Below are 17,434 nucleotides of genomic sequence, written 5' to 3'. Positions count from 1 at the left end.
AGAGTCAAAATTAAATTTGGAACCATCTAAAGACTAACCATACTATTCCAAAGTTTCAAGCCTGTCTTTAATGTTGTATGATAATGATGATTAATTATGATTAATTACATTACTAATGGATGGGCAGAGAGGCAGAAGGACATAATCTCCACCTTTTTAAAAGCCACATGGGGATAAAAGCTATTCTTTTTATAAAATAAAAACTAAGACTTTCAATGACAATTATGCAAAAATGGCAAAAACACTATTAAAACTTTGAGGAAAATCTTTGATTGGTTGACAAGGTACACCTTTTATTTAAATCTTTTCATGAAATGAGAAACACAAAACAAATTTACATACATGTATATTTGAACATAATGATACAATTAATAGCTACACACATTACTACATCAGCAAGACTTTTGTTTTAACTTTCAGTTCTAAGCATACTTTTGTAACAGCTATAAACAACAGAAACCTGAGCTAAAACATTATTTTTTGTCTACCCTATTAATATGATGTTCCAACTGTCTTCAGATGTTTTATGAATTGTAATTTTCCATTCAATTGTCATGATTGTAGAAGGAATCATTGTGATGTCTATACAATTAGTGAATGGGAAAATGAAACCTACAAATAACTTTTGCAACATTGCAGCTGATTATTATTGTTGTTATTCTTATCCTTCTTCTTCTTCTTCTTCTTATTATTATTATTATAACCTCTTGTTTTATAATAGAATATAATCTTTTACAGCTTGTGGGTTATGTATGAAATTGCTGGCATGTGATTTCATGGTATTTGTGATAGCCAAGTTCTTCAGATTACTCAGTATGTTTACTAATGTTGGAAAACAAGAAATTTTTTATTTCTTCCCTTTATATGACAATTTTGAGATTCTGAAATTAATATCTATATTATGGTACACCAACACTGTCTTACAATTGTAAATATTCACACAAAATATCACTTTCCTCTTTTCAAGAACATAAATTTAAATGTATTTTGTAAATAGAAACTAAACCATTCTTATTTCTTTAGACACTGTAGGCAAAGTATAGATCCAATCAGGGTTAAAATATATATAGAATCCTTCACCATAACAGTTTCACTTGTGTCAGTGTAAGCTAAGTTCACAATGAGTCTAAATAGACATAATTTTGTAAAACAATGGTTTTAAAGGTCCTATATGTGATGTGCTACCAGAAAATGACAAAGAACAAAGATTATATAATGTAAATTAAACAAATTTGTTAAGCATGATGCCCTGCTAAATGCATCTGCAGTTTATATGTGCAACAAAGAAATGTTGAGTTCAAGCACCCCAACTGTGGTTTAACAGTAAAATTTCTCTGAACTGGACAATATTAATGACATCAGAAACAGTATCTGGTTATGTAAATAGCATGTGCTCAATTAAAGGTGAAAAGGATTTGAGTATATATTTATGCCTTCACTCTCCATATTAATTTCCAGTAACAGTACCTTTGTCCATTACATTCAATGCATAATAATTCCTCCATCAATAATGTAAATTATCACTGGGATTTAAATTTGCTGCAAGTATCAACTTCTGCAAATTATGGTATAAACAGATCAAGAATAATCCGGCATTTGGTTTTGAGATGCCACTTGTTTTCTTTTGTACTGTCTTTTATTTCTTCTTTCTCTGTCTTACTGATCAAACTAATCCTGTCTGTAGAGGTGGAGTTTCCACAAAACATATTTCTTCTTCTAGGATGTACATCTTTGCCAGTCTCAATGTTTACAGGGCATCATGAGCTTCTGCGGTAAAGCCATAGTTGTTGGAGTATGTATGCATTATTCCTGTGCACTATTTATATAACCGCTATTTATATAACTAAAAAACAGTGTCACCACTTTTAAAATCTGCAAGTTTATCTTAGATTATGTATGCAAGTCAAAATGTTTGACATGTATGTAATGAGTCAGAAAGTAGCATTTTTACAAGGAAAACAGTACTTTTGAGTTTCCTGAAATTCTATATATTTTCATATTATGGAATAGTGCTGCATTAATAATTGCAATTCTGCTGTAATAAAGCTATGCAAGTGATAAGCCTATCCCCTTTTCAAAAAACTTCAATTGTTTTCCAAAATTTATAAAAGCTTTTTCCTTAGAATATGCCCATGCCGCACTGTTCATTTATGAGGCTGCTGGCCCTTAGAGTTTTCAAGACACCAACAACTGAAAATATTATACTAACATTTTTATACACAAAAACCACCGCTTACAAGTATGCACTGTTCAGCAATTATTAGTTGGAAGGTCATAACAGGGTCAAAATGTAATGGTAAAGTCCCAGACCTGTCGTTCAAATGTCATGACACAATCAGTTACAAAAATCTCTCATTCTAAAACCTTTCTAAAACATGTGTAATCAGCGGAAAGGAGAGATGGCCATCCATAATGATTACACATAACTGATGGTAATTTTGTTTTGCTTATATGACTTTGTAATGAAATACATGCAAGAAATATCTAAGTTTTAACATGCATGAGTTTAAGTTAATCAACAAAGCAAAGGTTTACCCAAAAAATGCTTTGATTCAGCATCAACATTTCAATGAACTTGATAAAAGTTCTGAATCAGATAATATTCACAAACTTTTGTCGAGTACATTTTCATAGAATATGTGGCAACCATGCATGACTGATGCATAATATTAAATTAATTATACAAGTACATGTACAATAATTGTTCTTGACTTTGATTCTAAGCTGTTGTTGCAATATTTGACATCATTATGACAGACCAAAAGCTTCATGTGTTCAGTGGAAAATGGGAAAAAAGAAAATAACAAGTTACCACATTTTATTCAAGCTTATGAAAATTCATAACAAAATTAGCATATGTCATGGAAATGCATACTTTTCTGGAAGAAAAAAATAAAAGGTGAGATATAATCTTCAAGATTTACAGCACTATGCAGACATGGCATAATTATACAGAAAAGAAAACCATAAGTAGGTATCATCTATACTCGTATACAAGTCAGATCCAATAACAAACTGCACAGACCCAGATCTGTCATTACTGGCAGATCTGGGTCTATTCTGTTTGTTGTAAAACTACTCAACAGTGCAAACACTGACAAATGATTGGCTGTAGCATAAAGCAATGGCAGATCAGAGTTTATGTTTAAATTTTACTGCTGGACCTGACATATAAGTGAGTACATATGGTGTATTCTGCAGCAACTGAACACCTATAAACAGTATTATGATTCTTCTTACTAAGGTGAGATAAGAACTCCTAGCATAATGGAGTAACAACTTTAAAAACAAAAGGTACAATTTCTACCAAAGTTCCAGCTGAATACAGTCAAAGTGAATTTTAAGACAATAACATAAAATCAAGAAAGGTAAACTAAACTGATCTATAAAATCCACAAACAATTACATTTTGTTCATTTAATTCAGCTTAAAATAAAAACACATAATAAAGATAATAAAGAAATCATATGGTATCAACAGTGAATAAAAGGGCAAGACAATTAAAAAATACATTAGGTAAAAATAATCTCAGAAAATTAAGTTACCATATACAGTAAATAATACAGAAATGATATTACGGTTGTAAAGTGTTGAATTCTGAATTGTATTTAACCTTAAAGTTGAATGCATTGAGCATTAAAACTTTATTACATTTAAGCCAGAAAAGTCTTTGTGAAGTGTCACTTCAACTGTTCTTCTTCCCCCCCATCCCCATATCAGTATTAAATCTTGAAAGGCTAGCATCTATGACTCAGTGAGATTTGGCCAGGGCACTGCAAAACTGTCCTGAGAAAGTAAACATGAGCTACCAACCATAACTGCTTGATAGGAACCAATGTCAATTTATCATTTTTAAAGGAAAATCGAGATGATCAGAGATTCTAAACTGTCTAAATCTGACATAAGAAATGATTATATTGGGATAATTTAGGGACCGCTACTTAGGACTGGCCAGAGTAAATTAAGGCATACACTTTGAAAGTATTGTGAATTTAAAGTGACGACCTTGGTCGAAATTCTTTAACCTTAAATATCCTGAGAGAGAGGAAATTCTGACTCCAGGGAAGCCTAAAAAGAATAGAGATTTCCTCGTTAAACAAGAAAAGGGGACCAGGGGGCTGTCTTTTAAGAAAAGACTGGGTTTAGTGCTAGGACGCAATATGCAATTTTAATTTTCCACATAATTTTCTATTTTTGATTGTTTGTTTTATGCAAATGTGTTTGATATTACTAGGATCTATATTATGTATCATTTATTCAATTTCACCGAAATCTGTTGATGCTAGAGTTGTTATGCAATTTATCTCTTTAATTTTACAGTTACTAGTTTATTGATAGGACTGATAATTACATGCTATCCAAATTTTTATGAATTCATACTGGTTATATGAAATAATTTCCTTTGTCTGTCAGGACAATACAGATTATCTTGAGCTAATGATAACCGCATATTTATATCTGATTTTGCAATGTTTAAATAATTTTGTAAGTTAGGGATTGCTGTGAGCTAGAATTTAGTGAATTTTATGCAATAGTAACTGAGCATGTGGCAGTGTAGATAAAGAGATACAGTAATTTAGATATACTGCTAACGTGTTAATTTATGACTGGTCGCTGTGAAGCAAGGGTAATGTTCTATCAGATTAATTCAGAATTTATGCAGTGTTTGGATAGTTGTTTATGCTTCTGAGTAAAGTAAGTAAGGGAAATTTATGTACACATAGAAAGTGGTACATGTAGAGATTAAGGGGTACATTTGTCCTTTAAGGAACAGCATTCTGGGGAGAGATGAGACAGTCCAAAGACATAAGTTGGGAGAAAAAAAGTGACAAGTTCAGAATAAAGGACTAGGAAGTCCAGGAAGGAGTGAAGCATAGAGAATAGGGAGGCTCGAGGAATAAGCAAGATGTTGACACACGGTCAAGGGAGGAAGGTGATGCAATCAGTCATGGACATTGCACTCTTTTCACCACTCGTTATTATGATGAAATAAATCCAAATTAGACACTGCTATTAAATTCTGTTGACATAACTTATATTGAATTGGAGTTGCTGCTATTAATTGTTATTGATTAAATTTTGTTATTTTTCTTGTCTAAGGGGGCTCGTATTGCATTATTTCTTCCCAATAGTCTTGCTCAGTTCTCTGTTGATATTCTACCTATTCACTCCTGCCAGACTATAAAACTGAGGGAGGTCATTCCCTAGATAATGCCAACCAAATCTGATCAATCACCCCTCTTACTAAGAGGGCGACATTACAATGGTATCAACAGTAAGTGAAAGGCAAGGCAATACAAAAAAATTAGGTGAAAATAATCTCTATTCCACCAGTCTTGAGAGACAAGATCCTCAATGCACAGATTTAATGATTACATAATTTGGACCTGTCAATACAGACCAACTGTAATAAGAGATTCTGAATTTTTGGACAGAAGGGGTGGTCTTTCATTAGGTTCTGTATTTAAATTATTCATGCCAAGACAAATTCATAGTAAAATATGTTGAAGTCATGTAAACACACACTTCCCTGGAGAGAAAAGGAGAGAAATAATAACAACAACCAAAATGAACTTATATATAAAAATTAATATACATTACATCCAGAATTATGTATGAAAAAGAGGATATTAAACCTTCATTTAATACTTGCAGTTCTGACTGCAATTAAGCTCCCATTTCATATAATACATGTACCAATATGACTAGTAATAAGTGAAGTAGTTTATAATGAAGTCAGACCCTGTTAACTCAAGCTTTAAAACTGTTCAGTCAAATTAAAATCTAGATTTACTATCAAATAGTAGATCTGACATGCTTTGATAAAAGGTCATCTTATGTTTACCTTTTGTTTCACCAATCAAATCCAAGCTTTTGTACTGTTGAAACATATGACTGCAAAAGGCAACTCTCCTTAACATGAACTTTTATCACATTTCCATTATGACAGAGATCTCAGTTTTGATTAGTTTGGAAATTGCTTTGTATTCAACATTTATATTTTTAATCATCATAATGATAAAGACCAATCATTGTCATTTCAATAATTCTTCCAGTTTAAGACAAACCAACTATTATATCATTTTTATTAAGAAAAACACAAAGACAAAAGAAAAAACACAATGTAATGTAGAAAGTATTATATAAAATCAAACAAATTATCTTTAAAGTAGTTACTGCAACATAGAACACATTATCCAGCAATAAAAATCTGTTCTGAAATGTGAAGAAAATAATAAGATATAAAACCAATTCTTCTAGTAAAATATGTTTATTTCATAAGGCTTACTCAATCACAATACCTTAGGAGAGCTACATAGCAAATCCAGTCCATCCAGATTAAAACTTCATAGCTAAAAAGTTATCTGCCCACCTAGGTGGCAGTTAGAGTGATCTACCTTTCATACCAGGTTTAGTGCCAAATCCCATGAAATTGTCAGTTACTACTGGAGTGGAAGGCATGTTCTCTATATGGATGTAACTGTGGGGAGGCTGGGAGAGTGTATATTATGATTCGGAATGTATTATCAAAGAAACATATTTACTGGAAACAAATTGGTTTCGTCTTCAAATATTTTACCTACTGTACAATAACTTCAGAGAATAGGTAAGAGGTGGAGGGATATACATATCCTAACCCTGAAGAGACCATATCTGTTTCAATAAGGTATGTGAGACAGCTTCTAGACAACCCAACTGAAAAACAGACTCCATATGTCAGTGACTGGCTTCAAAAAGGGAAACATTTTACCTCCTGCAAATCCAGTGGAAGTCATGAAGCTGTGTCCTTATGATGCCATCTAATGACCTGGAAATGTATCCTTTTGCACCATGAGTAAAAGTCCCACCAGATCAAGTTGAGCCATTTAGGATGAAGATCTCTGAGATAAAACTAGATATATAAATATGTATCTCAATCCTACAGCACAGATAATAACAGACAACTGTAGTTTTGCTCAAATGCAATGTTGGTGGAAAATGTTCTAAACTTAAAGAGCCGAAATGCAATGCAAATTCATTGGTGTTGGGTTATTTCCAAAAAGCCCACTTTATCCAGGACAAAAGATTTTGTGATCTTATATCAGCCTTTCCCTTTTATGAAGGAAAGAGGACTTATGATCCCCTTCTATGCCATGGCTCAGTCTTCCTTAAGTACCGCTTCAGAGCTCACACTGGTAGATGACATTGAGATGAAGTGTCCAAAGTAGACAGGAATTATTAACAAAGTCTGATCACTCATCATCAGTAACCTGTTTTGGGAAATGAAAGCAGGGGGCGTCATCAGTGATACTGACTCTTGTTGGAATGGAATGTAGATGGGTCCACCAATAGGACGTGTATTCATTGACTGTCTGCTGCTTGCCAATGTAGTGAGGAGGAAGGACTTATATGAGAGGTGAACCATGAAGCTCTTGAGAACAGTTCAAATGGTATCTTGTTCAGCCAGGTTAGTACCCATAATAGATTCCACTTGGGCAAGGATCCAGTGTCATTGGACAGGTGAAATCCAACATGAACATAATATTGGACAGGTCTTTGGTTTGTCCAAAATCCTCTTTTCCAAGAAAATGCAGTGTGCCAGTGATCACGGAAAAGTAGGCTTTAATTATGATTTGTGCTAAGTGTTTCTTGTCAAAGAGCCATAGGAAGTTAGCTATTGAGGTATGGATGCCTGCAGTGGTATAAAGACTTTTGCGCATTCCACTGAGAATATACATGCATTCCATTGCCTTTGTATGCTTTTAAGGTGGATGGGCCTTCTCACTCAAGGAATTCTCCACCACTTACTGTGAGAAATGTCTGTTCCTTAGGGTGCATTTATTTTAATAAGATCCAGATGTGACGGTTCATTAACTCTGGGTTGAGATGAAACACCTCTTGTTGTTGTAGCTTAAAGCAGATGAGGGTATATCTTGATTCCTGGAAATGCCGTTGCGAGACTGATGAGGTTTGAGTGGAGTAATCAGGATGAGGATACACTCCAATTCTTGTACTTCCTGTATCACCTTTGGAGCCTGAGGTGTTGGAGGAGCGTACAAATTTGGATGTTCCAATCTATAGAAAGAGCATTGAGCCTTTTGAATCCAGGACTGGTGAGACAAAGGTTTGGATTTTGGCACTCCACCTTGTCTCCAATAGGTCCATCCCATCAGGCACCTTTTGAATACATAGTGAGGTATTAAGTGACCATTCCAGTTGTATTAGTTTGTTCTTGTGGGACAATGAATCTACCAACACATTAGCTAGCCTAGGTAGGATATGTTGAACTTGGATGTGGATTTGTCATTGCAGACACCACCTTAGACAATCCCAAACAAGAATATAAAGGTCTGGGGACTTGGTTACACATTGCTTTTTAAGATAAGTCATCACAGTGGAGTTGTTGGACAGAATGAAAACTCTATTTCCATGTAGGTCCTTCAGCCACCAATGAAAAGCTTTGAAAACAGTTTTCATCTTGAGAATGTTGATATGTAAATAATGATCATGGGGGGAAACACTTCTCTGGCATCAGAAATGGCAGTAGACTTGCTACCACTCTTCCCAGTCCCCTGTGTGTACATCCATAATGATCCTGCTTGCTGCAGATTGTACTTGACGAGGTATCCCTGATGGGAGTCCAGGTTAGCTTCCCTACAATTGAGATACAACCTCATGTTGTGCAGTTTGTTAAAGTTGGTCCAATGGTCATAGGTTCAACCTCCATTTGGACCCTAGAATCATTGTACTAGGATGTGCTCTGTTGCACTGAGCAAAACAAAGCACATGAAGGAATTCTCAAATGGATGGATTGTTCAATATAGGTGAGGAATCTAGCATTGTACTAATTCAATTATCATTCCTGGCGAAGACATACTCTGTTTGCTTGATTGATGAGTTCCAGATCTAGATGACCAAACTTTTGTAAGGGTACAAGGACCAAAATGTCCTTGTTGACAAGTAGAGTGAGAATGACACAGGGGTAACAAGTGATATCATGACTTGCTCCAAATAATAACTAGCTTACTGTTTTGTAGCCAGTTCTTTTTGTAGGTGAATAATGGGACTTCTGGAAGCCATGTGAGTGGGAATGTGGAGCTTTGCATCTTGAAAGTCCCCGCTGATTTTTTTGACTGTGAATGGCGTTTAGAACACAGTGCTGCATTCCATGAGCACAAAAGAGCTGAATGAATGCACTTAGGTTCAAGACCAAGTGATGAGTGCTGCATGGTGGGTATAAAGCATGAAAACATCTGCAAAAAGGACTTAAGATATTTTTAGTCACAGTTTCAATCAATATTTCTATTTCACAAAATGAAATTATTATGTTTAGTAACCTATTTTATAGAGCATTTAATATATCATTTTTAATATGAAGTGTTAAAAATGGTTCCTTGTCATGAAATTGACCCAGCACATTGTTACTAACAATTTCAATCTATAATTATATCAAATGAATGAAATTAATTTGTGTATTAACAAATGAATCAGTATTACATGTATATAGATTTGTTTTTGTAATTCAATATTACAGTAGCCTCAAAAATTGTCTGTGACAAAACCAACATGAACTCTGGGTTCTTGTGTTTCAGATTTTCCTAGTAACATTAAAAGTTATTTAGATAATAATAAAAAAAAGGATATTCATCAGTCAAACCAAATAAACTTGGGAGGTTGGGGGATATATATTTGCCACAAAGTAAATGGACTTTAAAGTCTACTAAAAACAACCTCATTCTTTTTTTAAATTTAATTTTGTCCTGGTCACTTTTCTGATTTATTGTAACCTTTATTTAAATGGTTTTATTTGTCCTAATGAAAAATCATGTATTTCATTGGAAATGAATTACATTTATTTTTTTTAAGTACATCATACACAGAGTATTTAGATAAGAACTTATTGTTAATGATTTATCAACAGTATTAATTCTCAAAACAAAAGAACTACAATAGGGTGAAATTACACCCATTCTCCTACACTGGATTAACAATAAAATTCATCAGCATGTGTAAAAAATTGTGTTGATTAAGGTAGAGAATTCATGATCTACATCTGGTGAAAATAAGGTGATCTTAATGGAGCAGATTGTGGTTCTTTCATCTGGCAACTTCATTTTAAAAAATGTGTAAATCTGATACTGTAATGTTCTCAATGAATAAACTGACTTGATGTAGTGTGTTTAGTATAATTGTGTTATTGCAGCTTCATCATTTATTATTGTCAGTGGAATAAATTGACTGTTGTCATGCTCTTTGAACTATAGGAAATTTTAAGTCAAGCACAACATTTTAGCATCACCAGATTGATACAGATCAATGGACAAACATTTCACAGGAACAGAATGATGGGTGCATAATTTTTTTCTCAACAATGGTGGTAAAACCAACATAAACATTGTAGTTTCTACAGATGGAAGGTGATCAGTACACATATCTGCTTAAGCAGGAAAAAGACCAAACCAGAAGAAGCATAAACATGCAAGGTCATAACGCTAAATGAAATCTACATGCATAGAGTTTCTGTTGATATAAGACAGTTTGCGTCCATGATGCCGGCCCTAGCCATATGTGCCAAAAGTGAGCTCAAAGCACAGACCAATCCACAACTTTGCACTTATTTTCAATTATTAAACATTATAAGTGGAGAAAAAAAATCAGACCAAAACCTTAATTTAAGAAATTTTCTAGGGCTATGTTACAAACCTGTAATCATCACCTATCCCTAAACTATAAATATTGACTGAATCTGTTAGTAGAAACATATTGGTTCCTTTTCATGAAAAGGACCCATTTTCACACTTTATAGTAATTAGAAATTAAATGCTATGTAAAATGATTTGATACACAAAATAATTTCTTTTGTGAAATAGAAATATTAATTGAAGCTGTTGTTGAAAACATACTGGGTCCTTTTTGTACGCAGTAAGTTCTTTTCATTGAAAGGACCCATTTTCAACACTTTTCGTTGAAAGGTCCAATTTTTAACACTTATATTAAAAAGATATATTAAGTGCTATGTAAAGTGAGTTAATACACAAAATAATTTCATTTGTGAAATAGAAATATTGATCGAAGCTGTTGGCAAAAACATCTTCAGTCCCTTTTGATGACAGTAAGTTTATTTAGCAAAAAGGACCCTTTTCATGAAAAGAATCCCGTTTTAACACTGAATATCTAAATGAGAAATTAAATCTTAAGTGAAATGAGTTGAAACACAAATTATTTCATTCATGAAATAGATATATTGATTGATACTGTTAGTAAAAATGTAGTGTGTCCTTTTCACAGACAGAAAGTCTCTTTCACAAAAAGGACCCATTTTCAACACTTTAAATTAGAAAAGATAAATTAAATGCTATGTAAAATGAGATACTACACAAACACATTTATAGTAAAAAGAGAAATTAAATGCTGTGTAAAATGATACACAAAATAATTTAATTTGTGAAATAGAAATATTGACTGAAGCTGTTTGCAAAAACATACTGGGTCCATTTTGTGGACAGTAAGTTCTTTCTGTGAAAAGGACCCATTTTTAACACTTTATATTAAAAAGAAATATTAGATGCTATGTAAAATATGTTAATACACAAATGAATGTATGGTAATTCGTGAAATAGAAATACTGTTTGATACTGGTAGTAAAAATGTACCCATTTTTAACACTTTATATTAAGATATATTAAATAATATATAAAATGAGTTACTACACCACAAAATTTCATTTTTAAAATAGAAATATTGATTGAAACTGTTGGTAAAAGCATCCTCTGTCCTTTTCACAGAGGGTAAGTCCTTTTCGTGAAAATGACTGGTTGTTGTGCACTTTATACCCATCAAGTGCTGCATTTGTATCTGAAGGAACTCTGGGTAAATGAGGAGGTGTGCTGAATATAATATTGAGTCCCTAGGAACCACTTCTTGGGTCCATATGTTGTCATGGTAAATCTTCCCCATTTTGAAATAAAAGACTGAAGCCTTCCCCTTTTGGTAACAGGCTGATTCAGACCATGGTTGATTTGGACCAGGCTTATTTGGACCAGGCTTATTTGGCCTAAGTGGGCTGATTCAGCCCAAATTACAGGCTGATTTGGACCAAATGCCAGGCTGATTCAGACCATGTGAAATAATAAATTTCCTCCAGGATTTAAATGGCACATTCATATTTGTTTGAAATATGTTATTTCTCATTATTTTCCAGGCACAGTGAGTAGTTCAAATATGCATTTAAGGAAAAAGTCCAGAGAATGGGGTTGTTATATATAATGAAATGAAATAACGTAAGTCTGTTTATGTTACATTGGCAATTTAGTACAGTAGTGAAAACAGCTCATTCACCTTTGTGCAAAATTCGTTTTTTTTCATTCATAAACAATAAAATTACTAACACTGGCAAAAATCGTGAAATTAGGGCTCATGTAGCAGATTTTCCTTTCTCTCTCTCGCTGCATGTTTCTGTCTCTCTCTCTCTATTTATATATATGTAGATATTTACATATTGGTCTCATTATGCTAATGTCTTAGGTTTTTTCGTTGACATTTACTGAGCTGAGAATGTTAATGCCTTTAAAAAAATATATATTTATGTAGAGTTTTTCTTTACACTAAATAAACCCTATATACAAAAACAATGAGCACCATAAATGATTTTCATTAGCTGAATTTATAATATATTACTTAAATGTATGCATATTATTATTGAAAATGAATACTGTACAAGAGCAAAGAAAATAAAATAGCATATTACTTTTAAAAAGTTTTATTTATACATTTTTCAGCATAGGATTTCCGCAGTGCCATAAAAGCAGCCTTCCAGGCAATTCCTCATCTGTTGACATCTCTAGAGTTGACCCTCAAATACCATCTTAAATTAAATTAGCACCATTTGTTTGACACTTTGCTCATTGCATACTTAATTAACTTGACTACGAACACTAATAATGGGGTCATCTGACCATGAATTGGCCAAAACCATTTGAACAACGCTGCTTTGAATAAAGCACTTTTGATGTCATCTGCCAATTTACCATTCTAGAACACAAAATATAATGCTAACCTGAAATAACTTTGTGATCATCAGCCACATGTAAGTGTTATTATAGTTATTAATATAAAAATTTATGTTCAGAACTCAATATTTAATAGATTTAAAATTTGCTTTAAATGAAATATTTTTAAATGTTTCAAAATTTAAAATGAAAATAAGTTGGTTTAATGGTTTGAGATTTTACTCAAAAAACAATTCAACAACAACAGTAAAAAAGAATTTAATGATAACAGCACAGTAATTATCCTATAAATTTTACTCATCAGTAACTTTTTATAAAGCATATTAATCACTTTATAGCATCGGGTCCATTTACATGCATTACTGTTTCAAAGTGTTTATACTGGCCTGATTTATGAAAAGTTAACTTTTATATTACTTTTGAAACACTGGAAAGTTAGTTTGGTTATAAATTATAAATGTGATAGCTCATATCTATTTCATTCTGAATTTGATTAGAAATTTGCTAATAATTATCTGATAAAAATTTAAAAGACAAAAATAAACCTTTTACATTCTCTAACTATGCTTATGAAAACAGGTATATGTGTTCCATTGTTTTTCTTCTAATGTTTCACATGATCTGAATCAGCTTGTAATTTGGTCTGAATCAGCCATAATTTGGTCCCTATCAGCCAGCATTGCCCTCTACTGAGATCTGTGATGGGGGGGGAGGTATGAAAGTATGTCATTTGAGAGTGGGAAGGTCTTGTGGAAACACCCTCCCTTATGTCTTTTTTCACTTTAGTTTGGGAGAATTATTGTTTTTGACAGTTGTAAATTCAGTAGGACTGCTTCCCAGTAGCCTGTGCTCTAGGGACGTCCCTGCAACCATTGATGGTTGCCTCACAAATCCTTCCACTGTAGCAGAGACTGTGAGGGATAGAAAGAATGTATCCTTGGTAGCTTGTTTGCAAATTCCATCAGCCTGATCAGTAAAGAGGAGATTAGATGATTAAGGTTGCAGGTGTAGTTTGGCCTATGATGGTTTTTAAGAAGGTGGCGGTAAAGAGCATTGCATGTTTTTGCACCTGTTGTAAGTTCATAGCTGCTGTTATGGCCATGGCTATAGTATGTTGGGCCTCTATGTTATGAAGTGGGCCATACCTGAACATGCTCCCACCTACATCCAGTGAGATTCGGGGTGGAGAAGGTAAGCTGTGTTCCACCTACTGAAAAATCACCACAGGTATTAGATGCAGTGTTGATCCCATGGTCATGAATCAACTAATGGGTATCCAAATGGAAAACTGGCATGTGGGGCTTGTAGAACCACCAACAACAATTTGAGGGAAGGCTGTGAGAACAAAATGTCCATGGACGATTGAAACTTGGAAATGACAATGTAAGCAGCCCAAAATGTCAATAACTCTGTCAGATTGTGGAAGCAACTCTAAGTAGCTTCTTCCATTGTCAATGTCAGAACTGTAGACTGGAAGATGGTGTAGAGGAAAATATCAGATCTTTTAAAGGTCCACAGTCATGAATCCATCTTCTAAGGCACAAAAGTGGAACACAAACTGAAGCTTTTAAGTTAATTTTTAAAAAACTTCATATGGAATCATAAGGACATTTTTTTTTAAAATTTGAGCAAATAATGGTCAATGTAGATAAACTTTATCAACTATATATATATATATATATATATTAAACATGGCACACATTATAAACTGACAGATTAGCAAAGGTGGAAGACCAGTCTATAGCCATATGCAGTCAGTCCCCATTCCCTCTTCAACCCATTCAACATACAACCAATTTACACATGGGGAAGATACAAAGAAGGCGAATACAATGGGTTAGTATAGTGGTAGACCACATAAGCTTGACATTAAACAGTGTTTGTTTTTGTTTTTACTGAATCATTCTTTTATATAGTATTATACTGAGGTTATGATCCACTGAAGAAAAGAAAACTCTAACTCACATCGAACTCGTGTGTAGGAAACCATCTATAAATGCAAAATTCTTAACACATTCCTTATAACAGTATGCTTCCGAGATTCAAACAGCTCAGATCTCTACTTTTCTCTCAAAACCATTCTTCCCAAATATTAAAGTTGAACATGCAGAATTAGCATAGCTAACTTTACAGTGTGTTATTAAAAATTGCATTTATCTGAACACATATTATTTTGGATCCAATCTGGTTACTGGAGGCACTCAATTTAGAGTACCAAATCTACTAGACTCAACTTTAAGGAATGTAGAGATAGTAGTTTGTGTATATATAGCATGCTAAAAACTATTTTGGTCATGAGCTAAATGCATAAACTTAACCTAAACATTTATAATGTGAAATGTATGTCACAGAGACAATCTTTCATGTAAAGGGTGTGGTACTAGCAACAATATCTTTGGTTATCTAGTTTCATCATTTTAGCATGAACAAAAGTTTAAAAAATAAACTTAAAACATAATTTCACCATAGTCATTCTAGAATGAAATTTAGGTCAGTGTGACCTTTTGTGAAGTGAGCATAGTATTTATCAAGATGCATTATCTCACCAAGTTTTATGTATCTAGGAATAACACACACACACACACACACACACACGGTCCTAAAATCTTGGTCATGAGCTAAATGCAAAAATGTTACCTAGACTGGTCAAATGTGAAATTTATGTCACAACAACTTTCCTTTGTTGTAATGGTGTAGTACTAATAGAGATATAATCATAAAACTTGTTGATATTATGTTACTAAAATGAACAGTCTTTTACAAATTAAGACAAAATTTAAGCAAAGTCAATGAAGCATGCAATGTAGGTCAGTCACCTGCATTTGTAGTAAGGTTGCAGTATTTATCAAGATGCATTTCCTCACCAAGTTTCAATTATCTGGGTTTAACAGTGCATGTCTATATATATACACAGAGTGCTAAAACCAAGTTAGTCATGAGCTAAATAAAAAATCTTAACCTAACCATGTAAAATTTTAAATATAGGTCATGGTGATATTCCTCTGTGGTAAGGGTATGGTACTAAGAGATACCAAAAAAAATCATATAGTCTGATTATTCTACTATGAACAGTGTTTGAGAAATGAATTCACACCACATAATGAAAGCAAAATCTGTGGAGCATGAAATATAGAAAACAATGGCTTATATTTGTGATGATAGGCATAGCACTCATTAAGATGAATCCCCTCACTAAGTTTCATGATTCCAGGAATAACAATATTTGTGTTGTGTGCCAAAAAAAACAAAATAAATTAAATAATGAAGAATGAACAACCAATGTACATGTACAAATTTAGCTCAGACTCCTTCCCTCATGGAAAGTTCCATGAAACTCACTCCAAACACTTGCCTGGGACTGGGAAGTAAGAATGGTTAACATTCAGTGATGGTGTGCTTGTGTATATGGTTTCATCAGTGCTGATGTACATGCCAGGGATAGTACAAAAGCTTGCCTCTACTTTGTAGAGGTGAACCATTACACAGCATTTCTGCTGGGGTTTCCTTTTATGTTCCTGCTTTTTTATGATATTGATAGATCCTGGGTTGAACTTAAATTTTTGACCTTCTGAGTTTCATGAGATTATTTGTTTTGTGCTCATGATGGTTTTTTTTTACGATTGAGACTGGTCAACTTTGCCTTTTTGTGGACTATTTGGGACTGATCAACTTTGCCCTTTTGTGGACTATTTGGGACTGGCTTGATTCTGGATAGCTGCAAATATTAAGTCCTGGATTGGATCCTCTGAATGACTTGCAACTGGGCTAATATATCCCTCATCATTACTTATCTGATGCTGAATGGGTCCCTGATATAATGATGCTATATCTGCCATCAGGTTCCTATCAACGATGTCATCTGCTCCAGCACATTCCTGATCAGTCTGTCTTAAAGCACTTGCATTACGTGCCACTAGTGTCAGGGCTGCATTTCCTCTGCCTGTAGTACTTTGACCTAACTGAAGTCTTGCCATCTCCTCATCAGTATCCTGTGCCTTAGAAACAAAATAGAAAATGTTAACAATGTTTGAAAAATGATTTTGCTAACAATAATCATCTCCACTGACTAAATTAAACAACAAAATCTTTGAATAACACTGATTCAATCATTCTCCATAAAAAGTTTTAATGAAATTTAGAAATGTAATCAAGAACTTAGTATCTCTATAGAACTTTGACTAAAGGGAGAAATGTTTCAGAAACTGTTAGAAAGACTTCCTAAAAGATAGTCTAAATTTGGCTATTGTAATGATTTTAAATGGAAAAGCAACATTATTCACACATTTGTAAAAGAATTTTGTATCTGAATAATTAACAACTTGAACCTGAATAAATAAAAAGTGCTTCTTGGTCAAGGTTACAAAATCATTTTTACATTTAGTGGCATAAGTTATGTAACTTGATGTCATATTATTGGGTAAATAGGTTTTCACTGCAAATGCAAA

General features: G+C 33.4%; 1 protein-coding gene across 1 annotated transcript in view; it reads right to left on the bottom strand.

The window, feature by feature from the left end:
- Positions 1-267: 267 nt before the first annotated feature.
- The window catches only part of LOC149773096 (uncharacterized), a 35,655-nt gene continuing 18,488 nt past the window's right edge, over positions 268-17,434 (bottom strand). Inside the window, exon 5 of the mRNA XM_089946837.1 lies at positions 268-16,984. Within this exon, the coding sequence (XP_089802963.1) occupies positions 16,676-16,984 (309 nt within the window). The 3' untranslated portion in view covers positions 268-16,675. The remainder of the gene's footprint in view (positions 16,985-17,434) is intronic.

This window comes from Sinohyriopsis cumingii, unplaced genomic scaffold (genome assembly GCF_028554795.1).
Source record: "Sinohyriopsis cumingii isolate HCF-2022 unplaced genomic scaffold, ASM2855479v2 utg000913l, whole genome shotgun sequence".
Taxonomy (NCBI): domain Eukaryota; kingdom Metazoa; phylum Mollusca; class Bivalvia; order Unionida; family Unionidae; genus Sinohyriopsis; species Sinohyriopsis cumingii.
The sequence above is the reverse complement of the archived record's forward strand: the minus strand, read 5'-3'. Positions and strand labels throughout refer to the sequence as shown.